General features: G+C 33.0%; 1 protein-coding gene across 4 annotated transcripts in view; it reads right to left on the minus strand.

Moving 5' to 3' along the window:
- MSRB3 (methionine sulfoxide reductase B3) overlaps positions 1-26,414 on the minus strand; it is a 233,819-nt gene that overhangs the window by 151,387 nt on the left and 56,018 nt on the right. For all 4 annotated transcript variants that reach the window (XM_051962055.1, XM_051962053.1, XM_051962054.1 and 1 more), the window contains one exon: positions 24,930-25,007. In XM_051962055.1, coding sequence (XP_051818015.1) covers positions 24,930-25,007 — 78 coding nt within the window. The remainder of the gene's footprint in view (positions 1-24,929; positions 25,008-26,414) is intronic.

Raw genomic sequence — 26,414 nt, forward strand, 5'->3', positions numbered from 1 at the left:
TGTTTAGGTATTTGAGAAAACACAAGGCTGAAAGGTAAATTCATTAACTTGATGACATCTACATTAAGATGTGTACTTTGTGATTCACATAGTAGGCCCTTTAATTTTTAACAGAATTATCATATTACTGATAAATCAAAAAAGGCTAATAAAAAGCTAAAAAAAATAGATGTAAAGGTATGAGATTGACAAAAAATACTAATCTAAAAATAGTATATGGAGAGCTCATTTAAGAATCATTGTATTCTAAGGAAAATATGAGCTAAAAAAAAGCATGGACATTATATTTCAAGAAATCACAAATAAAAACTTTTTAGAAATATTAAAATCATAGAACAAAATAGAACAAAATTATGCCACGTCTTTTAAAAAACATCAAGAGGAAAAATCCCCAAAATGCTAGAGTCAAAATCCAGAGCTCCCAATGCCAAAGAAAATACATGGCAAGCATCCAGAAAGAAACAATGCCAAGAAACTACAGTCAGGATCACAAAAGACCTGACAATGACTACTAAAAACTAGAGACAATCCTAAAGAGAATATTCCACAAAAAAGACAGGCCTCTAACCAATTTGCCCTGTAAAGCTGAGTATAATCCAACAGGGGGAAAAACAGACCTCTAATATAATAGAGGGTTTTCAAATATTTCTTAAAAAAAGATCAGAACTGAATAGGAATTTTGACATACAAACATAAAAGACAACATAAATCTTGAAAGATAAACTTATATGAATAAATGAATGGAACTGTATGATGATGTAGTGCTAACATTCTAACAGAGTCCGAGAAACAAGTGTCCCTTCAGGATTTTCATGTGTTCCAAGGATATTAAGAGAATGAAATAATAAAAACAAATGTCTGGTGAGAGATCGGTTCTGTTCTAAGGATTTGAAGAAAGAAAAAGGAAAATAAGAGGAGAAATCTCTAAGTGTAGAAGGAGATAAAAAGGAGTGCAACTTGCTATTTCTCAAAATTAGGTTTTTGAGGAGAATACGTAAATTTGGAAGAAAGAATGGCAGGAATGAACATTAGGTATACCTCCATATCTGAAATGGATAAAAGAGAATCTGTCTCTCTCTCTCCCCCTCTCTCTTTTTCCCTCCTCCTCTCTCTTTCCCTCCCTCTCAGCCTCTTTCCTTCCCTCCCTTCTTTTCCCTCCTTTCTTCTCCCTCCCTTCTCTTCGTCGTCGTCCTCTTCCTCCTCCTCCTCCTTCTTCTCCTTCTCCTTCTCCTCTCTCTCTCTCTCTCTCTCTCTCTCTCTCTCTCTCTCTCTCTCTCTCTCTTTTACACACACACACACACACACACACACACACACACACAAAACGCGCATACACACACACACACAATTTGGTGTAGAAATACATCAGCTCATGAAAGAAACAATCAAGGGAAAGGTGGGGTATGTTAACAAGGAAAATGCTATTAGGGAAAAAAGAGCTACAAACAAAACAAATTTCTTGAACCCAAACAGGGAAGAACAAGAGGAAAGAGAAAAGAAGTATAAATTGTCTCTTAGACAATTAGGAATGGTTTAAATAAATAATGATATATAAATATAATACAATATTATTATGCCATAAAAAGAATGAAAAAAATTATTTCAGAGAATCTTACACAGTTTGAAATCATGTAGAAAGAAGGAAAAACCAGGAGAACAATTCATATATGAAAGCATCACTACAGAAAAAGGAAAATTTTTTTCAATTCAATTTTTATATCACAAAAAAATCTATTTCCCTGATTTGTGCCCTACTTCCAATGGAAAAGAAAAAGAAAAAAAGTCCTAACTTATATTTAAATATCACTTAGTATCAAAGGTTTATTAGATTTAAATATATATATATATTTTAAATCATCAGTTCTCTTATTAGCCCTTGAATATATGCACTAAGCAGATGTTATCAAGAAACTATTGCTTTTTTTCAGTCTGTAAGATCATCATTTTTTCTATGTGTAAATTCCCCAGTGGTACCAGACATAGCATAGACAGAAATGAACAATATAATATACCCCAAAGAGATAAAAAAAAAAAAAACAGCACATACTCCTCTCTAAGGGAAATACCTCACTCTTGAGTAAATTTGCCAAGATCTTGAATTTGTGACTTTTGTGACTATTTCCTTAAATGATTTTCCCATCCTCAGCACTAATCCATAAAATCCTACTAAAGTCTGATATCCAAGTTAAGTGCTTGCCCAGAACTTTGTGTATTTGTAAAAGGATATGCCTAAAATTTTCAGATACCCCCACAGTGACTAATTAGCTATAAAGAGCTAATGTGGCAAGTAAAAAACAGCTTACTGAGTCTTTCTCCACAATTTCTGTCCCCACATGCCCCCCAAATAGGGTTAAAATTAAAGAAATCATGACCAGGATAAGAGAAATTAAGCAGTTAAAATCATCAGTAAATTCAAAGTTCTAGTGCTAGAGAGGAACATAAAAGTTAAAAATATATTTCTTTTGAGAAGCCAAGGAATATTTTTCTGATATAGTAGAAATGTTGAACATGGTCATCAACATCTAGCTGCATCACGTATTTTTAAGATCCAGGGCTTCTAGAAATAAAAAAAAAAAAATTAACTATTTAAGGAGATAAAACTATTTGTTAATTTAGTGCCAGTGTGAAATCTAAAAAAATATTCTTAAGGCTACTCTGCACATTCTAACAAATATTTATATGACAGAGATTTTCTAAGTGGGGACACTTTTATTTCCTATTCCAAGATTCTTGTTAGAGTCAGAGTCTCTGCCCCTATATCCTCTCACCATTCCTGCATGTCCCTTTTCCATCTCTCTCACATTTGCTTTCACTAACATCTCTTCTTCCAATCATTGTGAAATCCTAATGGGAAAGACAAAATTAATCAAATCTGAAATTTGCTTGTAGTCGATTAATCTGTTGCACCAGTTTCCTCATTTGTAAAAATAAGGATTATAATAGCATCTACTTCCCAGATTTATGAGAATCAAACGAACTGTGAAGTATTTTGCAACCCTTAAAGCTCTATATGAATGCTACTTATTAAATCTATTATTTTTGTTGCTATTATCATTATTATTATTCAATGTGATTATAAATTGCTAAAGATGCCAACAAACCTTTCTTCCCTTAAGAAAGATGTTTCAGGGGCAACTAAATGGTTCAGTGGGATAGAGCACTAAACCTGGAGTAAGGAGGACCTGAGTTCAAATCCAGCCTCAGACATTTAACACTAGTTGTGTGATCCTGGACAAGTCACTTCATCCCAATTCTCTCCAAAAAAAAAAAAAAAAAGACAAAAAAAAAAAAAAAAGAAACAGGAACAAAGAAACATTATGGAGCAGATATGCTCAAGACAAAAATCCCAACAGCACTAATTAGCAAAGCATCAAAGAAAAGTATTTCTATGCCACAAACTCTACTGGAATTCCTGGGAGAAATGAAGTAAGAATCTTTAAATTATAATATAAATTTAATTAGAGAAGGAAAGAAATGGAAAGGAATGGGAAGGGAAGGGAAAAGGAAAAGGAAGGATAAGGAAGGAAAAGGATGTTCTAGAGGAAAGATTTGGAAGGAGAATAGTTTAATATGGATGGTCCACAGTTTAATAAAATAATAGATCCCCTGAAAATCATATTGGACAAGATAGAGAGGAATGACTCCCTAAGTCATCAAGAAATACTGAAACATAAGTGATAAACTAAAAAAAAATGTAAGGTATCATCTATCAAAAAACAACTCATCTGGAAAATGAATAAAGGATAGATAATCTAAGAATCAAAGATTACCTGAAAATTTAGACTAAGGGAAAAAAAAGCCTACGTGCCATATTCAAGGAATCACGAATGAAAACAGTACAATTTTTCTTGCAAAGTTGGGTATAATATAGTACAGAGGGAAATTTGAATATATAATAGAATAGAGAACTTTCAAGTATTTGTGATGAAATGATCAGAACTAAGATATTTGGAAATTCAAGTAAAAGGAATAAAGAGAAACTTTAAAAAGTAAACACATTTAAACAATTAGATAGGATTATACAGTGATCAAATGTTTTTATTTTATTATGAAGAAAAGAAACAAGTGATCTCTCAGAATCCTAATATCTTCAAGAATCACAGAGGGAAAATATAAGAAAGAGAGAGGCTGGGAAGAGTTTTATGATGTTTTGTGTGACTCTGAACTAATTATTTAAAATCTCTGTGCTTCAGCTTTTTCATCTGTAAAAATGACAGATTTGGTTTCAGGAGACTTAACACTTTTAAATCTATGATCTAATGCTGATCATAAGAAAAAGGAAAAGGTAAGAGGGGTGAGGAAAAGGAAAAACACTAGGGAAGAAAGAAAAAGGAAAGGAATGGACTTTACTATCTTATATTATCAGATTTTAAAGAAGACCATACAAACATTGAGAAAAGAGCAGGTGGAACAAGCTACAAATGAACCTCATATTCATCTAAACCAGATAGATTTGAAAACACACATACATGTACAATCACATACATACACATACACACACAAAGAATTTAGTGTAGAAATATATCAAACTCATTGGGAATTAGATAGGTACAGGGAGAAGGTACGGAGAATATATTCAAGGAGTGATCAGTAATAAGCAAAACAACCCAGTTTCAGAGAGTGAAATGTAAAGGAAAGAATACAAGGAAAGAAATAAAGGATAAGATCTTGTGGTTAGACTAGACAAGGGGAAGAAAGTAGAAGTAATGGAGTAAAAGCAGATTGCATCAAATAAATTTCCTCTTCTTTGTAAAGAGTAGATCAGGGACAAAAAGAGAGAGAAGTATAAAAAGATAGCTGGAAGGAAAATGTGCACAACTAACAATTTCTATATATGAACAGGAAGAACTTGCCCATAAATCAGTGACTATAGTAGATCAGAAAGAAAAGTCCAACAATATGTTGTTTTTAAGAAACACACTTAAAAAAGAAAGATATACAAAAGTTAAAATAAGGGCAGGACAAAATGTGGGTATACTGAAAAAAGCAAAAATATTCTTGCTCTCGAGACAAGGCAAGGGCAACAACATACTTGATTAAAATACATTGAAATAAAAACTAAATTATATCTAAAGGTCAATAGACAAAAAAATATTATTAACATTTAACATATATGCTCTGAATGACATAGCATCTAAATGCTTGAAAGTTTATCAATTTACCAAAAGAAATAGACAATACAGCTATAAGAGCAATATATTTTCAAATATCTCTCTCAGACCTAGACAAATATAACCAAAAGACAAGCAAGAAATAAGTTAAAGACCTAAAAGTAATTTAAGAAAATTTCTATGTTAGATCTCTGATGATTAGCAAATAGGAACAGAAAGGTATATGCATATTTATCACACATGCATGAAATTTTACAAAAATGTGCAATGTAGAAGGATATAAAGACTTTACAAACAAATGAAGAAAAGCAAAAATATTGAATACATCTTTAACTGTCCACAGCATAAATAATGATATTTAATAAAGAATCTTTGAAGAAAAGATTAAAAATTAATTGAGTAATAAATAACAATTCCACAAAATGAGTCAAAAAAACTAGTCACAATAATAATGAAAAGTTCATTCAAGAAATTGCATGAGATAATATACCAGAAGTTTTGAAATGCAATCAAAGCAGTCTAGAGAGGAAAATTTATATCTCTAAACTCTTTCATCAAGAGAAAAAGAAAAAGAACAGAGCAACAATCTAGGCATTACTAGAAAAACAACCTAGAAAACCAAAAAACTAAAATCCCCAACTAAACAACTAAAAGTTCTGAAAATGAGAGGTTAGTAAAATTTAAAACAAAACTTGAAGATTTTTAAGTGAAACTATTAAGCTTGTCTGATTTTTTTATATAACCAAATTGCCAGGGACAAAAATGAAAAGGATTAAAAAAGAAATTAGAGGAAATTATGAGAAAATATTTTTGTTGAATTATATACAAACAAAACTGACAATTTCTACTAAATGAATGACTACCCAAAAAAGGTATGAGATATCCTAGGCATTGCACACTACACTTGAGAAAAAAGAAAAATGGACTCTAACTTCAAGGACTTTGTATCAATTATAACTAATACACAAGAGGTAAAAGGAGGCTCAAAAATAAATGAAGTAAACAAGATAGAGAAGTTAGGAAGGGGAAACTACCAGACTTGAAGCAAGTAGAAAAGTAAGAAAAGTTGCAAAACTTGAAAAACCAGTTGAAAAAGGAGGAGATGTTCTGAACTGAGGTCCCTCTTTAAATAGAGGGTTAGAGTCCACAGATGTACATTCTAATCAGAGGGACAGAGGTTGGTGATGAAATGAATTAAAGACATATATAGAAAACTCTAAATCAACTAAAAATTAATAAAAACAATAACTTCAGAAAAATGTTCATTCATGTTCCATATGATATAAAATAAAACTATGAAAACCATCAACCATTTTACAACATCACCAAAATCTAGCAAGGAAGTAAAAGAAAATCAATTCAAAATAATTACAAAAACAGTAAAATGTTTAATGTTTAGGAATCTACCTACCAAGACAGAAACGAATTATACAAATAGAACCTCAAAACATACTTTCAAGAAATAATATAGTCCTAAATAATTGGAGATTTATTAATTGCTCATGGTTGGGCTATGCCAATTTAATAATGACAATAGCACATAAATTAATTTATTTTTAAGTACTATACTAAACTACCAAAACATTATTTTAGGGAGCCAGAAAAAAAATTACAACAAAATTCATTCTGAGGAACAAGATGTAAACTCTCAAAGGACATATGGGTGAGAAGGAAGAAGGGATTAAGAAAGGGGCCTAACCATACAACGTCTAAATGTACTCTACTAAGCAGCAAATAAACAAAAACTATTTGGGTTCCAACAAAAAATAGGAAAAAATCATCTATATAAGAGGTTAAATACATAGCATACTAAAACAAATTAACATTGACACTGAACTCAATTAACCAAAAGATTCCAAGTAGTGTGATAAGGACTCATTATTTAACAAAAATTACAGGAAAAATTGAAAAGAATCCTAGGAGTAATTAGGCTTAGACCAGCATCTCATATCATATGTTATTATAAACTCAAAATAGATATATGACCTTGAGGTAAAAGGTGATATAAACAAATTTGAATAACAAGGAAAATATTTTTTAAAACTAAGACTAGGGAAGAGTTCATGACCAGATGAAACAGAAGGACTCACAGAAGATAAAATGAACAATTTTGATTAAAGTTGAAAAGATTTTGCATAAAAATATTAATATAGTTGAGCTATATAAGAAACTTATTCAAAAATATAAGAATAACAGACATCCTCTATAAGAGAAATGGTCAAAGAAACAAACCAAGGGTTTAAACAGCTATACGAAAAAAATGCTCCAAAAAACTAACAAATAAAAGCAAATTAAAACAACTGAAGTTCCATCTCATTCTCATCAGATAACCAAAAATGATCCCCCAAAATAGAAAATAAATATCATTAAAGATGTTGTCAAAAAACAGGTCCACTGGTGCATTGTGGTGGAGCTCTGAAATTATTCCAACTAAACTGGAAAGTCATTTAGAACTACCCTCAAAAAAGTTATTAAAACTACAAACCTTTTGACGTAAGAGTTAATAGGACTAAACACAAAAGAGGATAAGGAAAAATATCTATGATATAGATAGATAAAAATATGTATGTATATCCATAAATGTATGACTATTTATAGCAATGTTTTTAATTATAGAACTGAAAATAAAATGGATGGACATCAAATGACAATTGATTAAATAAATTAGCTATAAGGAATATAATTGTGCTGTTAAGAAATGATGAAAGGGATGCTTTCAGAGTGACTTGTATAAACTGATGTGACATGAAGTGAAAAGAACCAATAGAATAATTTAGACAGTTAACAACAACATTGTCAAGAAAAACAACTTTAAAAATTTAAGAACTCAATTTACATGAAATGATGCTGGGAGAAACAAGCAGAAACAGAAATACATTGTACACAATAAAAGCAAGAATGTGTGATGATCAATTATGAAAGGCCTGGTTCTTCTCAGTAGTTTAGTGATCCAAAACAATTCCAATAGACCTTGGGCAGAAAATGCCATCTGCATCCGGAGAAAGAACTAAGGAGACTGAATGTGAATCAACACATGCTATGTTCAGTCCTTTTTTCTGTTTTTTTTTCTTTCTGCCATGGTTTTCCCCTTTCGCTCTGATTTTTCTCTCTCAAAATAATTCATAAAATAATGTGTAATAAAAATAAACTAAAAAAATTTAAGAACTCTGATCAATATTATGACTATGACTAACCATGACTTCAGAAGATTGATGATAGAATGCTATTTGCCTCCTGACAGAAGCAGGATGAACTCAAAGTATAGAATGAAAAGATACAGTTGTGGTCATGGCAAATGTCCTGATTTATTTTGTTTGATTATGTTTATTTGTTACAAGGATTAGTTGTTGTTTTCTCTCTAGGCGGAAGAGGAGAAAAAGAGATCAGAGTTGGCATAATGTTTCCCCAAAATAAGAGAAAAATAAAAGAAAGAGGTTTATGGGGACAAGTAGGTAGCACAGTGGATAAAGCACTGGCCATGGAGTCAGGAGGAGTTGAGTTCAAATGTGACTTCAGATACTTATTAGTTTTATGACTTTAGTTTAGGCAAGTCACTTAACTAACCAAAACAAAAAGAAGAAAAGAAAGAAAGGAAGGGAAAAAATAGGCTCATGAAAGCATTCTTTTTTTTTAATTTTATTTTATTTAATAATAACTTTGTATTGACAGAATCCATGCCAGGGTAATTTTTTACAACATTATCCCTTGCACTCGCTTATGTTTCGTTTTTTCCCCTCCCTCCCTCCACTCCCCCCCAAGATGGCAAGCAGTCCTATATATGTTAAATATGTTGCAGTATATCCTAGATATAATACATATTTGTAGAACCAAACAGTTCTCCAGTTGCACAGGGAGAATTGGATTCAGAAGGTAAAAATAACCCGGGAAGAAAAACAAAAATGCAGATAGTTCACATTCGTTTCCCAGTATTCCTTCTTTGGGTGTAGCTGCTTCTGTCCATCATTTATCAATTGAAACTCAGTTAAGTCTCTTTGTCATAGAAATCCACTTCCATCAGAATACATCCTCATACAATATCGTTGTCGAAATGTATAATGATCTCCTGGTTCTGCTCATCTCACTTAGCATCAGTCCATGTAGATCTCTCCAAGCCTCTCTGTATTCATCCTGCTGGTCATTCCTTACAGAGCAATAATATTCCATAACATTCATATACCACAATTTACCCAGCCATTCTCCAATTGATGGGCATCCATTCAATTTCAGTTTCTAGCCACTACAAACAGGGCTGCCACAAACATTTTGGCACATACAGGTCCCTTTCCCTTTTTTAGTATCTCTTTTGGGTATAAGCCCAATAGAAACACTGCTGGATCAAAGGGTATGCACAGTTTGATAACTTTTTGGGCATAATTCCAGATTGCTCTCCAGAATGGTTGGATTCGTTCACAACTCCACCAACAATGCATCAGTGTCCCCGTTTTCCCGCATCCCCTCCAACATTCATCATTATTTTTTCCTGTCATCTTAGCCAATCTGACAGGTGTGTAGTGATATCTCAGAGTTGTCTTAATTTGCATTTCTCTGATCAATAGTGATTTGGAACACTCTTCATGAAAGCATTCTTAAAGTGCATTAGGAATACGATTGCACTATAAGAAATGATGAAAGATATGGTTTTAGAAAAAAATGGAGTGAATTGTATGAGCTGATGAAATGAAAAAGAACCAAGAGAATAATTTATATAGTAACAAAAATATTGTCAAGAAATTGTCAAGAAAAACAAGTTTTTGAAACTGAAGGAAGTTCAGAAGGAAATACGAATAGGCCAGCTTTGAAAGTAATATGTTGAATTTGTTATATACTTTTTAAAAAGCAGACGATAATAAATGATAGATTGGCAATTTCTCCAGCATAGCCCCACTCAGCCTCAGTTCTAATCTTAGATCTTACAGCTACTGTGGGCCAGGGACACACTTAACAGCTTCAGGGAAGAAAAAGTGTTTGTGGTCAGATTCCTAGAAGGATCTCTGAAAAAGACTGCACAAAGCCCTGAAGCTTGGGATAATGCACCCTCCACCCTGGAAATAGACACTCACTTTAACAAAGAATTTTTTAATTCTTTGCTTTTTAGCAAAGAAATGGGCTAGGAAAATGAGCAGAAAACAAAAAAGGTTTCTGACCATTGGAAGTCATTATGGTGACAAGGAAGATTAAAACACACAGAAGATAATCACAAAGTCAAAGCTCCAACATCCAGAATCTCCAAGAAAAATACGAATTGGGCTCAAGCCATGGAAAAATTCAAAAGGAACTTTGAAAATCAAGTAAGAGAAATAGAGAAAAAAACAGAGAAAGAATTGAGAAAAGTGCAAAAAGAAATACAAAAAACTAATTAGGAGAAGAATGCCTTAAAAAAGCTAAATTGGCCAGTTGGAAAAGAAGGTACAAAAGCTTACTGAAGAAAATAATTCATTAAAAAATAGAACTGAGCAAATGGAAGCTGACTTTATTAGAAACCAAGATACAATAAAGTAAAAACAACAAAAAAAGAAAAAATAGAAAAATATTTCATATCTCATTGGAAAAAAAAAAAACTTATCTGGAAAATAGATCCAGGAGAGATAGTTTTAAAATTATTGGTCTACCTGAAAGTCATGATCAAAAAAAAAAAAGAGTCTGGACATCATCTTTCAAGAAATTATCAAGGAATCTGATATTCTAGAACCAGAGGGTAAAATAGAAATGGAAAGAACCCATCACCTCCTGAAAGAGATCCCAAAATAAAAAAACTCCAAGAATATTATAGTCAAATTCCAGAATTCCCAGGTCAAGTAGAAAATATTGCAAACATCCTGAAAGAAACAATTCAAATATAGTGGAGCCACAGTCAGGATAACATAAGACTTAGCAGCTTCTACATGAAAGGACCCAAGGTCTGGAATATAATATTCCAGAGAACAATGCAGTTAGGACTGCAACCAAGAATCACTTACCCAGCAAAACTGAGTATAATTCTTCAGAGGAAAAGGTGGTCATTTAATGAAACAGTGGATTTTCAAGCATTTGTGATGAAAAGATCAAAGCTGAATGGAAGGTTTGATTTCTAAACACAAAACTCTGGAGAAGTATAAGGAGGTAATCAGGAAAGTGCTATCATAAGGGACTTAATAAGGACTGTTTACATTCCTACGTGGGAGGGTAATACTTGTAACTCATTAGAATTTTCTCATGTTATGGCAGTTAGAAGGAATATATGTAGACAGAGGAAACTGGTGTGAGTCGAATATGAAGGGATAATATCTTTTTTTTTTAATGATGAAATTAAGGGTTGAGAGGAATGTACTGGGAGAAAGAGAAAGGAGGAAGTGTAATGGTACAAATTATCTGACATTGGGAAACAAATGTGAACTATTTGCATTTTTGATTTTCTTCCCAAGTTATTTTTACTTTCTGAATCCAATTCTCCCTGGGCAACAGGAGAACTGTTCGGTTCTGCAAATATGTATTGTATCTAGGATATACTGCAACATATTTAACATTTATAGGACTGCTTGCCATCCTGGGGGGAGGGGTGGAGGAAGAGAGGGGAAAAAATCGAAACATAAGCGAGTGCAAGGGATAATGTTGTAAAAAATTACCCTGGCATGGATTCTGTCAATACAAAGTTATTATTAAATAAAATAAAATTTAAATTTAAAAAAAAAGAAGATTAAAAAAAAACAAATTATCTGACATTAAAAAAGCGAGATAAGAAAAAGCTTTTACAATCAAGGGGAAGAAGGAGAGGAAGGAGGGAGTGAGTGACCCTTTCTCTCATCAGAATTGGCTCAAATAGGCAATAACATACATACTCAATAGAGATATAGAAATCTTTCTTACCTTGCAGGAAAATAGGAGGGGAATGAGATGTGAAAGCTGGGGAAGGTGTTAAAAGAAAGGGCATATTGAGAGAGCAAAACACTTCTGAGGAGGGACAAGGTGAAAGGAGAGCAAGAATAAAGAGGAGAGGGAAGAAATACAATTAGTAATAGTAATTGTAAAAAAAAAATTTTTGAAGCAACTTTCTCTGGTGGAATATAATTGTTCTCTGGAAAATGATGCACAGAATGCTCTCAAAAAAGAAAAAATCAACCTGGGAAATCTTCTATGAACAAAGTGAAATATAATGTTCTGGGATAACCAGATGTATATGACTTTGTTATTCCCAGTAGTACAATCATCCACACCTACTCTGAAGGACTTATGTTGAAAAATCCTATCCATTCCAGAGAAGGAATTGATCAAGTCTAAATATAGATCAAAGCATTCTTTATTACTCTATCTCTCCCTTTATTTTTAACTTAATTTTTCTTTAGGGTTTTTATTTTTATTAGGGTGAGAGATCTATGTTTTCTTTCACAACTTGACTTTTATGGAAATGTTTTTAATAACTTCACATGAGGTTTCTTAATTATGGGTGGGGATAAAGAAGAAAACCTAGAGCTCAAAAATCTTAAAAGCAAATGTAAAAGAAATGTTTTGAATGTAACTGAGGGAAAATATTAAATAAACTTTTAAAAATAAAGAATCAAGAATCAATAGAAAGTATGACATTGGAAATCATTTGGAATTGTGGTATTTTTTGTTGTTGGTTTTAGTCGTTTCCTACTTTTTATGACCCCTTTGGACTTTTTCTTGACAGAGAAACTAAAGTGGCTTGCCATTTCATTCTCTGGTTTATTTTACAGATGAGGAAACTGGGGCAGAGTTAAATGATCTGCCCAAGGTCACATAGCTAATAAGTGTTTTAAACTCAGTGTCTGAACTCAGGAAGATGAGTCTTCCTGACTCTAGGCTCAGCACTGTAACCACTATGACACCTACCTACCCTATGACTAGCAAGAGAAGAGTACAAAAAGAGAAAAGAAGAAGGAGTGAAAGATTAAGATCTACATCAGCAGAAGGAATTTCCATACTGAGGAAAATACTGATCTTTTAAATACTGCACTATAGTAAATGTCAAGAACACTTTTGCTACAAATTATGATTAACTGTCATTTACAATAACAAAAAATTATATTGATTTACTACTGGACTTTAATGAGACAAATTTTACATGGTTTCATGAGAAATAAAGGAAGAACAGAATAAATGAAGGTGTATCTTTTAATCACAACTAAGATAATGACTTATCTAAGGAAATATTGTTCAAAATAATTATATATTTGTTGCAAAAATCAATTAAATTTCAAGAGGTTATTTTATGCCAATAGATAAAAAGATATGAGGGAAAACAAGCAAAAATATGAAGAATTATAACAAAAGTTACTAATTTCAAGATAATCTATAAAAGTTATAAAATCTTTCATACACAACTAAGATAATGGTTTATCTTAGGAGATATTGTTCAAAATAATTATATATTTGTTGCAAAAATCAATTAAATTTCAATAGGTTATTTTATGTCAGTAGATAAAAGATATGGGGGGAAACAAACAAAAATATGAAGAAGAATTATAATAAAGGTTGCTAAATCAAACTTCAATAGATTCTATAAAAGTTATTAAAATGTATCTGAGTTTAGAAAAAAAATTTTCAATAGCTCAATGGAAGAAGTTAGAGATGAATGAATGAATGAAGTATTTATTAAGTGCTTACTATGTGCAAAACATCATTTTTATGTTAGTAATATAAATAGCAAAGTAAAGCCACCATCTCTGCCCTCAAGGAGCTCACATTTTTATGAGGCGACAATATATGTAGAAGATTTTAGCTAAAGTCAGATAGAAAAATTTCCATGGTCCTTGAGTTGCAGCACCAAAACAGAAATTAATTCCTGTTCTTTAAAGGTTTTTTTTCCACTGATAAAATATAAACACACACCCACACACATACACATATATGCAAATGATTAAGACCGGATTTTGGCTGCTTCAATAGTTAATGATACACATCAGAGTAAAATTATCATACCAATGTCCTCAAGTACCTTTCTCCCAAATGCCTTTAGTCTCCAATATAGACTGCTTTTCCTATCCTAAGTTCAAAGATATGTCTTTGATCCATTATATAGTTGAGTTTGCATTTTGCTTCAATCATCAGGTTTTTTATCAATATATTAATAAGTATGTCTCTGCTATTTATATACAAAAGGGAAGATGGTGAACCACGCTACTGTAAATAACAAAACCTGAAATGGATTCTTACTTCCTGCCCCCTACACCTTCCTAGAGATCTTTGGATCTGCCATATTATCTCTCTAATCAATAAAATCCAATTGCTTCAGGACCAAAAATGTAAAATCTTCTGTATGGCTTTTAAAGTCCTAGATAACTCTGCCTCTTTCTTCCTTTCCAGTCTTTACTCCCTTCTACATATCCTGTGGTCCAATGACACTGATATCCTTGCCCTTCTTTGCACAAGATATAGCGTATATGTCCATTCTGTGACTTTTCACTGCCTGTCACCCAGGACTGGACTTCTCTCCCTTCTTACTCCCACATCTTGGTGTCCTTTGCTTTCTTCAAGTAACTAATTTACCTCATTTGTAAACTACAAGAGCTTACAGTTTAATAGAATAGATAATATGTATTATGAAAAAACAAAGAGACATATAGGATAAAATGGAGTTAGTGACAGAGGGAATTCCTAACTCTGTCACTAACTCCATTTTATCCTATATGTCTCTTTGTTTTTTCATAATACATATTATCTATTCTATTAAACTGTAAGCTCTTGTAGTTTACAAATGAGGTAAATTAGTTACAGCCAGAAGGTTAGATAAGCAATTTGTCCAAGACCAGATAACGGCACAGATGAGGTTTGGAATGTGAATTCAAATCCAGTGCTCTCTTTATCATATGTTATTGCTGTTTTCATCTCTATAGTATAGAAATACTTTTGCTAGTCAGGTCAAGATGTTATAGTCTTCATTCTACTTGGGAAAACTAAAGCATTCCCCATCACATATCCTCATTACTAGGCTCCCTATGAATAGGTAGAACAAACATTAAAGTGGATTAAAAAATATATATATATAAAACAAGAGAAGGAATTCCTGGTCTTTTCCCTATCTTTCTAGTCTTCCACATACATGACTCTGAGATTTACCCATAATGGCCTTGCAATTCTGCATACAGCCCACCTACCCTTTCCATATTTTTCCAAGTTCCTTCTCCCTTCCTTCATATCTTAGAACATTTGGTTTCCTTCAAAACTTAGCTCATGAGTCACCTTTTAACAAAAAGCCACTGGTGTAGTACTTACCCCTTCCCAAAAAAACCTACTTCATATTAATTTTGTATTATCCTGGAAGCTGACTCCACCCTAGACTAATTCTCACATTAGAAGTACTGTCCCTCCTCTAATTGGTTGAGTGAGTGTTCCTAGAAGCATTCCCTTTAAGAAATTGAATAAGTCATTAATGAACTCCCTAAGAAAAAATCTCTAGGGCCAGATGGATTCACAAGTGAATTGTACCAAAGAACAATTAATTCCAATATTATGTAAACTATTGAAAAAATTGGTAAAGAAGGAGGACTATCAAATTCCTTCTATGACACAAATATGGTACTGATTACCTAAACTAGAAAAAACCAAAACAGAGAAAGAAAATTATAAACCATCTCCCTAATAAAATAAAATATTAGCAAAGAGATTATAGCAACTTATCAGCAAGATAATATGCCATGACCAAGTGATATTTATGCTAGGAATGCAGGGCTAGTTCAATATAGGAAAACTATTACCATAATTGACCATTTTAGTAATAAAACCAATAAAAATCATATGATAGTCTCAATAGATGCAGAAAAAGCTTTTGACAAAATATAGCACCCATTGTTAATAAAAAACGGTAGAAAATATAAGAATAAAGGGAATGTTCCTGAAAATATTAATCAGTATCTATTTAAAACCAACAGCAAGCATTATTTGTGGTGGAGAGAAGCTGGACATATTCTCAATAAGATCAAGAGTGAAACAAGGATGCCTATTATCACCACTATTATTCAACATTATACTAGGAATGTTGGCTTCAGCAATAAGAAAAGAAAAAGAAATTAAAGGAATTAGAATAGGTGATGAGGATAAAACTATCCCTCTTTGTAGATGATATGATGATATACTTAAGAGAATCCTAGAAAAATCATCCAAAAACCTACTGGAAATAATGAACAGTTTTAGCAAAGTTGCAGGATATAAAATAAACCCATACAAATCATCAGCATTCCTATCCATTACTGACAATGCCTAGCAACAAGAGATAGAAAGAGAAATTCCATTTTAAAAATAATTATAGACAAAATAAAGTATTTGGATGTCTACCTGCCAAGACAAACCTGAGGATTATATGAATACAATTATAAAACACTACTCATACAAATAAAGTCAGATCTATGCAATTGAAAAAATATCAATTGCTCATGGGTAGGCCAAGGCAATATAATAAAAATGACAATTCTATCTAAATTAGTCTACTTGTTCAGTGCCATACCACTCAAGCTGCCAAAAATTATTTTATAGAACTATAAAAATAATAACAAAATTCACCTGGAAGGACAAAAAGTCAAGAATATTAAGGGAATTAATGAAAAAATACAAAGGGTAGTGATGGTGGCTTAACAGTACCAAACATAAAACTCAAAATCACTTGCTATTGGCTAAGAAATAGAAGGATGGATCAGTAGAGTAAGTTAGATACACAGGGCACAATAATCAAGGCCTATAGTAATCTAGTACTTGATAAACCCACATCTGGAATAAGAGCTTCCTATTTGACAAAAATTGTTGGGAAAACTGGAAAATAACATGTCAGAAACTCATCATTCACCTACACCTCACACTCTATACCAAAATAAGGTCAAAATGGGTACATGATTTGGGTATAAAGGATAATACCATAAACAAATTAGGAGAGCAGGGGATAGTTTATCTATGAGATCTCTGGAGAAGAGAGGAATTTATAACCAAAGAACTAGAGAACATCATGAAAGACAAAATGTACAACTTTGATTACATTAAATTAAAAAGGGTTTTCATCTAAAAAATAACAGAAGCAAGATTAAAAGGAAAGTATAAAGCTGGGAAAAAAATCTTTACTGCCAGGGTTTCTGATAAAGATCTCGAATTGATAAGAATACAAGTCATTGATATACTGCAACATATCCAACATGTAAAGGACTGCTTGCCATCTAGGGGAGGGGGTGGAGGGAGGAAGGGGGAAAAAAAAATCGGAAAAGAAACGAGTGCAAGGAATAATGTTGTCATTATAAAGTAATCATTAAATAAAAAAAAAAAAAGAATACAAGTCATTCCCCAATTGATAAATGCTCAAGTATATGAACAGACAATTTCCAGATGGCGAAATTAAGCCATCTATAGTCATATGAAAAAATGCTCTAAATTACCATTGATTAGAGAAATGTAAATTAAAACAACTCTGGAGTGCCACCTCACCCCTCTCAAATTGGCTAAAATGACAAGAAAAGATAATGATACATGTTAGAGGGGATTTAGGAAAACTGGGATATTAATACATTATTGGTGAGGTTGTAGACTGATCAGTCATTCTGGAGAGCAACCTGGAACAGTGCCCAAAGGGTTATCAAACTATGCATACCCTTTGATTCAGCAGTGCCAATTACTGGGTCTGTATCCCAAGAAAATCAAAGGAGGGAAAAGGACCCACATGTGAAAAAATGTTTGTATCAGATTTTTGTGGTAGTAAAGAATTAGAAAATAAGTAGATGCCCATCAGTTGGAGAATGGCTGAATAAGCTGTGGTATATGAAGGTACTGGAATATTATTGTTCTATAAAAATGATGAATAGACTGATTTTAGAAAGGCCTGGAAAGATTTATATGACCTGATGCTGAGCAAAACAACCAGAACCAGGAATAACATTGTATGCAATAACAGCAAGACTGTACAATGACCAACTGTGAAAGACTTGGTTTTTCTCAGTGGTTTAGTGATCCAAAGCAATCCCAATAGACTTTGGACAGAAAATACCATCTCCATCCAGAAAAAAGAACTATGAAATTTGAAAGTCAATCAACACACGCTATGCTCACTGCTTTTTTTCTCTCCCATGGTTTTTTTCTTTTGTTTTGGTTTTCCTCTCCCAACATGATTCATAAAGCAATATATATTAAAAAAATTATTTTTTCAAAAATGAAGTGCCTCCCTCCTCTAATTGGTTGATTCTTCCCAGAACCATCGCCTTTAAGAAAATTCCAGTCAAGCATACCTTCTTTTCTTCCTAGGTTGCACTACTGATTCACAAGACTTTCCACAATGCTCTTATTTCAGGTATCTTGGATACCTCTCTCTTTTTTTCCTATTTTCCCTTAAGTGTTTTTTTTCCCTTTTAGAATGTAAATTCCTAGAAAGTAAGGTTTGTCTTTCTACTTATATCTGCAATGTATCTAATACATGATAGGTGCTTAATAATTGCCTGTTAATGTGATATTCTCTATACATTCATAGGTACATGTTGTTTCCCACATAACAGGAAGTTGTCTTTATCCCCACAATGCTTACCCATCGTATTGTAAGATTTAGGGGTGAAAGAGACCATTGACATCATCCATTCCAATATCTTCATTTTACACATGAAGAAACTAGAACCAAGAAAGGTTAAGATTCTCTCCTAAAGTGACAGGTAATAAACGCGTTTAAAGAGCTAGGATTTGAAGTTGGTCTTCTGAGTCTGAATCCAGTGTCCTTTTCATTGTTATATATTTTTACATATTATATCTTTATGTACTTCTCCCCATCCTTTATCTTGTCTCTACTTTATCTGTCCCTATTATCCCCATTATTCAAAACTCAGTTCATTCCTTTCTGTAAACCAAAGGGTTATCAAACTATGCATACCCTTTGATTCAGCAGTGCCAATTACTGGGTCTGTATCCCAAGAAAATCAAAGGAGGGAAAAGGACCCACATGTGAAAAAAATGTTTGTATCAGATTGGCAACAACTAAGTTGCCCCAACTATTTCATCCCTTACCAAACTCTGTTTCAGACAATCTTTTAATTGATAGCTTTCTAAACAGAACTAGAGATGAGAGTGCAGGAACATTTTCACATAAACGTGCACTGATTTTTTCTTTTTTAATTATCTTATTTGTCCAATGAGATAAAAGGCTCTCTGAGGACACAGACATTTAACATTTAAGTTCCCTACAATATCAACAGTGTCAAGCACAGGCATGCAGTAGATACTATCTACAAAGCTATATTAAATCTAGTTCAATTGAATTGAATTCTATTTGAAGTATCTTCAATCTAGCTCCTTTCATCAGCAATAAATTTTTGAAATTTTAATATTTAAAGGAAATAAAAAGAATTTGCTTATTTTTAATAGGCAAACATAATTAGAATACTAAAAGAATTATATATATGTAAATATACTTATACATACATACAAATACATGCACATATATATTCTCATTATTTCTAAACTAGCTCAGTAAGATTCCTGCACATTAAAAAAATGTGAACCATGAAATAAATTACACATTTGGTTTATAAGAAGTCTCTGAATAAGGTTCTTGTGCCTGGAAAACAGCAAAAAAAAAAAAAAAAAAAAAAAAGGCGGCATTATTGTTCACAGAGGGAAATGTATTTTAGAGTACTAAGTTTGAGAGTGACTTGAGAGCAACTGAATGGACTTTTTTGTATTGTTATATTTGTGTTAGAAAAATGAATGAAAGAAATTATTTTGTTTTCCCCGTACTAGAAATATGAATGAGAAAACAAGCCTATGTCATTTATAAAGTATTTTTAATACTTATGTTTTGGCCTATCCAAACTTCCTTATTTCCTTCTATTCAGCCAACTCTTTCTTCACTTTCTTCCCTCATTCACACACACACACACACACACACACACACACACACACACACACACACACACGGACACACACACACACACACACGCCTCAGTTGTTTTTAGGAATACCTAGTGTTCAAAGCATGAAACTATCTCCCTTGAGAAGGTCACTGATGGTGATTCTGCTAATCCACCAAACCAATGAACTAGCTGCTCTTTACAATGCAAGACAAAGCAGAGGGTTTCTTTCTTTACTCGTGTCTCATTTCCCCATAGCCAGGGGGAAAAAAGTGAAGAGAAGCAAACTGGGAAAACCAGAACAAAAATTTTAAATCCTGCTCCTTAAAATCTCAAAGAAAATTGAGAAAAAAAATTCTAGGGAAATGCTAAAAGAAAGGTAGTCTATGTCACAACACATGTGAAATCTGACTCCCATCATTACCTGTGTTTGGATAAGGGTCTCACTTTGAGGATTTCTGACTCAAAATCTCACATGGGATAAATCCTTAACTTATAGTGGCTCTGTTTCTTATTTAAAACAGTAAGTCTTCCTTAGCTCCACAAGTCAGCTAAGTCACATGATAGAGGAAGAGATGGAGAATCATAACCTAAAAAGCAATGGGGATGTTGCCAATTTTTACCATTTGGGATATTAACAAGTTTAACATGGCTCAGCAACTATCCTAAGTGTTACATCAACTATTATGACACAAACCAAGGGTGTTGAAATGTAAAGATGTGTGTTTTCTGAGAGGAAATGGGTGACAATTTGAAGGATTGATTTTTTAACATGAAGAATAAATATACAAGAATTCAGAACAGATTCTCAACCAACATTTATGTATAATAAATTTCATAGTTAAAAGAGTTTGTTGTACTTTCACAATTTACTTTCAGGTATTAATTTGAATTCATTTTTTGAAAAATGTAGGAAAAAATGTGGGAAATACCAGTGTTTTAAAAGAAAACACATATAGGAATATTATAATAAAGTTTTATAAGGAAAAGATATTATTTTCTTATTCATTAGAGAAGATCCTCTGATCATAGTATTTGGTGAGTCATTAATCAGTGAACACTGAAACATATGTTTATAAAGGTGCTTGCCATTGTCATAGTGGATATCCAGCACAGAGTTCAAAGGCAAGAGAGATTACCTTTATTTAATTCGATCCTCCAGATGTTACTTTTTGAAATAATTTCACCAAGCTCCAGAAATATTCAGAACCTTCTAAATGAGAATCACAATCATTCAAGAGAGTTTGATCTTAACTATCCACACATGAAAAATCAAATGGATGAAGAACACTTATTGTGCAGAAAAGTGACATCAAACTGGATTGAGGCAGGGGAGGAAAGGAAGGAACTAACCATATGTAAAGATCCCAGTGAGTCACATATTGACTTAGAAAATCACATTGTGGCCCCAAAACTACATTTGACACTTCTGGTCCATCATGTATTATATAGTTCTTAGCCCTGTAATCTCAAGAGATACAGAAGAGAGATCTTAGGAGATTGGATGGACTCCTCTGGGGGATTTATGAGAGATTTAATTAGAAAATTAAGCAACCAATATTAGTATCTACTATGTATCAGGAACTATGCTAGGAACTTAAGATACAAATACAAAGAACAAAACAATCCCTACTCACAAAGAGCTTACATTATAAGGAAGAAAATAACAGATATTTAAATATATAGATATAGGCATAAATCATAAATACAAAGTAAATAAATACAACTATATACAAAGCAATTAAATGCCATTGGAACACTACTAGTAGGAGGAATCAGAAAGAGGCTTTCTAAAAAAGATGGTGCATAAACTGCATCTTAAAAGAAAAAGAGACTCTGTGATGTGGAGGCAAGTATACAGTATATTATAGTTGTGGAGGATAGCCGATGAAAAGGCACAAAGATGGGAGAACTTATAAAAAGAGAGAAGAGTTTGCCTGAGAAAATCTTGCCTAGATTATAAAATGCAGGAAAGAGAGGAATGTCCAATGAGTCTGGCATGCTGGTCTGAAGCCAGTTGCACAGGGGTTTAAAAACTAAACAGAAAGGTTTCTATTTGATTGTAGACACGATAGAAAACTACTTGAGTTAGTTGAGTAGAGGATCACGTAGTCAGATATATACATAAGGAGAGTTTCTTGGCAACAAGGTATAGGATGGATTGGAGTGAGGAGAAATGAGGCAGGAAGACTAATTAGAAGGCTGTTTTAATAACCTTGGTGAGAGGTGATGAAAGCCTAGACTACGGTGGTAGCTGCATGAGTAGAGAGAAGGGGTCAGATATGAGAGATGCTGTGGAAGTGTAAATGACAAGAACTGACCACTGATTGGATGGAAGGATGACGAGAAGTACAGGATAATGCAAAGGTCATATTGTGGGAGACTGAAAGTATGGTGGTACCTTTGGTAGAAATAGCAAAGCTTAGAAAAAATGAGATTTTTAGAAGGAAAGAAAATAAATTCAGTTTTAGACATGTTGAGTGTTAAGATATTTCCAGGTCATTCAATTTTAAATGTCTAACGGGCAGTTAGTGACATAGTACTGAAGCTTAGGGGATAAACTGGGCCTGGATATATAGATCTAGAAGTCATCTAAATAGAATATATGAGAGCTTGTAATGTTACCCAAAAAAGCATTTTTGAGATAGAAAACAAGAAGGTTAAGATCAGAACCTTGTGAAAGTCTTATTTCAGTTGTAGGCCACGATATAGATTATGAACTAGAACCAGCAAAAAAAAAAAAAAGAATGTTAAGGAAGAGAGAGTTGTTAACAGTATCAAATGCAACAGACAAATCAAGAAAACTAAGGATTGGGAAAAGATCATCAAATTTGGACATTAAGGTAGAAAAGAGACACACAAGATGAAAAATAAAATAAACAGATGAAATCAGCATCACGAGAGGGAAAAGCCACATTGCTAAGATCACAGAACCATTGAGTATCGAAGTACTTTTATAATTCTTTCAGAGAATTAATTTGGATTTGTTTTTTTGGGAAATGTGGAAAATACAAGTATTTTGAAGGAAAAAAAATAATTTGAATGAACAATTTTTTTCTTTATTTTTCTTAACGTTTGTCCAGCAGAAGAAAAATATTCCAGAATTGATTGTGGGATTTGAGGTATATTTCTTCAATTTGGACAAATAAATTCTTGATGAATATCACAATCTGTAAAGAGGTCAAGAATATTCTCCAGGTGGTTTTGAATCAGACTCCTTTATGCCTATCTCCTGGGCTCTGTAAAGTCTACTCTGTCCTTTAAGACCTCAAGAATCTAAGAGTCAGAAGAACCCTAACAAATCATCTTCTTTACAAATTACTTAATAAGAGTCAGAGAGCTTCTTCATAAAAACTTTCAGTGATGGGTAAGTCATACTTCATTAGGTAAGGAACTTACTATCTCATTTAGGGAGGTAACATGGCAGCCAATGGAAAGAAATAGAAAGGCCCTGAATAGGGCAGAACCTGAACTTAAATCCCACTTGTTATGTTTACTATCTGTAAAACCTTAATTTCAATACTTTCCAATTTCATCCTCTATAAAGTAAATGGATTGAATCAGATGGCCTTTAAGGTCCCTTCTAGCAGTAGATATAGTACTCTAGGTAGCCCATTCTTCTGTACATTCCTAATTGTTATAAAGTTCTTCAATATAGAACTCAATTTCCCTTTTGTAAATTTTGCCTTTTGTGCAACTTGTTTTTTTGGAGTTCCACAAAAAAAAAAAAAATCTTCACACAAATAGTTCCCTAAATATCTGAAAGCAATTTTCAAATCTCTCCACAATTCCTTCTTTTCTAAACTAAGCATCCTCAGTTCCTTTATAAAGACATCATATGATAATGGTTTTGAGTCTCTCACTATTCCTTTCACTCTCTTTCTTATCAAATGTTATTGGAGCTTGTCAATGTGCCTCTTAAAATATGAATACCAAAACTAAATATAACAATTCAGTGATGGCATGGCCAGCCCCGAAATCAGTGGGACTATCATCTCTCGGACTCTGGATATGCAGCTTCTATTAGTGATACTTAAAATAACATTCGCTACTTTGGTAGTCAGATCACTCCATTGCCTCATACTGAGTTTGGAGTCAATTAAATTTCTTTTAGAAAGCAGAACCACATCTCCCTTGTTCTGCCCTTCTGTGCTTTTTGAAGCTAAGGACAAGAAATTGTTTTGCTGTATTTTATTTGTATTTTCACAGTGTTGAAATCCTCTCAGATTTAAGTTTATACAATCCAATATAACTCTCCCAGTTCTGTATCATCTGAAAATCTGATGAGCATGCTATCTATACATGTCTTTATCTAATATGTTGATACAAAGCTTTAACAGGACAGAAATGAAAAGAGATACCTAAGTCACTCCTCTAGGTTGCCCTAATTCTTAAAACAACATTTTTTGGGTTTGGGTGTTAAATCAACTAAACTGTACTATAGTGGTCTGAAAAAAAAAAAAACGAAACAACATATATTTGGTACACATACTTAGGGATTGTTGGTAGGTATTTAACATCCAGTTCTCCAAAAAAAAAAAAAAAAAAGGTATACATAATATACTTTTAAATTTAATCTGCATTATTAACATTTCCTCCATCACTTTCTAAAGTCTAGACAATTAAGAAAAAATAAATCAAGCCCTGATTTGTATCACTTGCCAGTTTCCAAGGAATAAACATTCACAATGAAAATTTAACAAATCAACTCTGTTGAGGAGCCAGGACAAGCTGGCTCTACATTTCCGTGCACTTACCAATCTATATTCTCATCTAGAAATTCATAATTAAATACTGTGATGGCCTTTTGGAAATCAGCTGATTTGACAATTTAGCAATTTTATCACAACTCACAAAATTCCAAATTATTTCTATTATCTTAAAAAAAAAAAAGAAAAGAAAACGTTTGCTCTTGAGACAATGCAAATTTACTGCACGCTCTGATATGATTTCAGACCATTGGTTTTAGCCCAGTCACATGCAGATCCCCATTGTTCAAAATTTGTACTTTTTAACTTACTTGAATAAAGGAGTCCCACAAACAATACATTTGTACATTCCACGATCTTTGTGACTTGTGTATTTTCCTTCAAAGGCACTAAGAAGTAAACAACAACAAAAAGGAATTTGAAAGACAAATAAGGTAACATCTTTCTCATAAAATTAGGAAGCTGGAGCTACTTTTCCTAATAAAACTCTTTCAAAATTCATGAGCATCAATTCATCCCAAAATGAAGAATTAGAAACATAAAAAGTGGAGTTCTACAAATTTATTTTAGTTTTTTTTTTTTTTTTGTAGAAGGGAATAGGAACAGAAAAACAGCAAAAGAGCATAGATTTGGAGTCAAATTCTCTAGTTAAATAATTCACAGAAAGAGTGTTTCCCTTTTATAAATGGTCATTTTGTTTAATGGCTATACTTTAGATTGAGCATTGTCTTACCCAAACAAGGGTAAGTTTTTGGAGTCTCTGAAATGTCCTTTCCAGGAGTAACTGTCAGAAACTGAAGTGAAGGCCAAGCCTCCAAGTTGGAGAAGCCTTATTTTTTGGTTTGAGGAGGAATATTGCAGCTTTAAGGGAATATTTTTCTAAGTTAACAATCTTAAAGGCTAGGAGGTCATTCAGTTAATACAAATCAGCTGTGCTCGCCCAACAAAAAGTCTATGTGTGCTACAGCTTGTTTTTATTATACTTTCACCCTCTTTATGAGGTCCAATTTTTTTATAAACAGAATTTTTAAGAATGACCTAATCTTTGGTTGTTTGTGGGCATTAAATCATTTGCTAGTCATGTACACAACAGCCATGATCCAAGCAGAACTCCTAAGCTGAGACCAAGGTCCACTGCCAGCTAATTTGGGTGGCAGAAAGGACTTTGCCAGAGATTCAACATTTGGCCAATTCAGTAAAAGGTATATACTGTGACAGGAAGAGAGTTGTTGCCTATTAACGAGTACCCCATGTGTGGTAAAGAGCCCTTTCAGGTCTTGAATGGAAACAAGCAGTTACATCATTAATAAATCTGGATCAGAGGTAAGTTAGGGCCTTGTGCCAAGCTCCATGGTATAAATTAGACAACAAAATGGTTAGACCTTGGCAAGTTTACCTTTGAGCTGGAATCAGCTGAGAGAGACTTTATTCACTAAAAACAGTCTTGAAAGTGAACACACTCTTTTTTTTCAGGATGTAGGGCGAACTTCCAAGGACTAAAGCCACGTGAGGGCAGTTATTGAAAATTTTTGACATTCCAACCACAAATGAGCCAATAAATACTTTCTCCACATGTGCTTCAAAAAGAAATTGGAGTGGGGTGGAAAGGAACTAAATTATGCTACTTTCTTTTTGCAGCCAAAATGTCTATACTTACAATGGCCACCTTCAAAATTTCATCATCCTGGTGCAGGGCTGTTGTTCCTCATGCTTTTGCTTAATGTGATGCTTTCCTCCCTTCTCCCTCACAATCTTCACTGCTCCCCCCCCAAAAAAAAATTACCTAAATCACTCTG

Source organism: Antechinus flavipes, chromosome 5 (genome assembly GCF_016432865.1).
Source record: "Antechinus flavipes isolate AdamAnt ecotype Samford, QLD, Australia chromosome 5, AdamAnt_v2, whole genome shotgun sequence".
Taxonomy (NCBI): domain Eukaryota; kingdom Metazoa; phylum Chordata; class Mammalia; order Dasyuromorphia; family Dasyuridae; genus Antechinus; species Antechinus flavipes.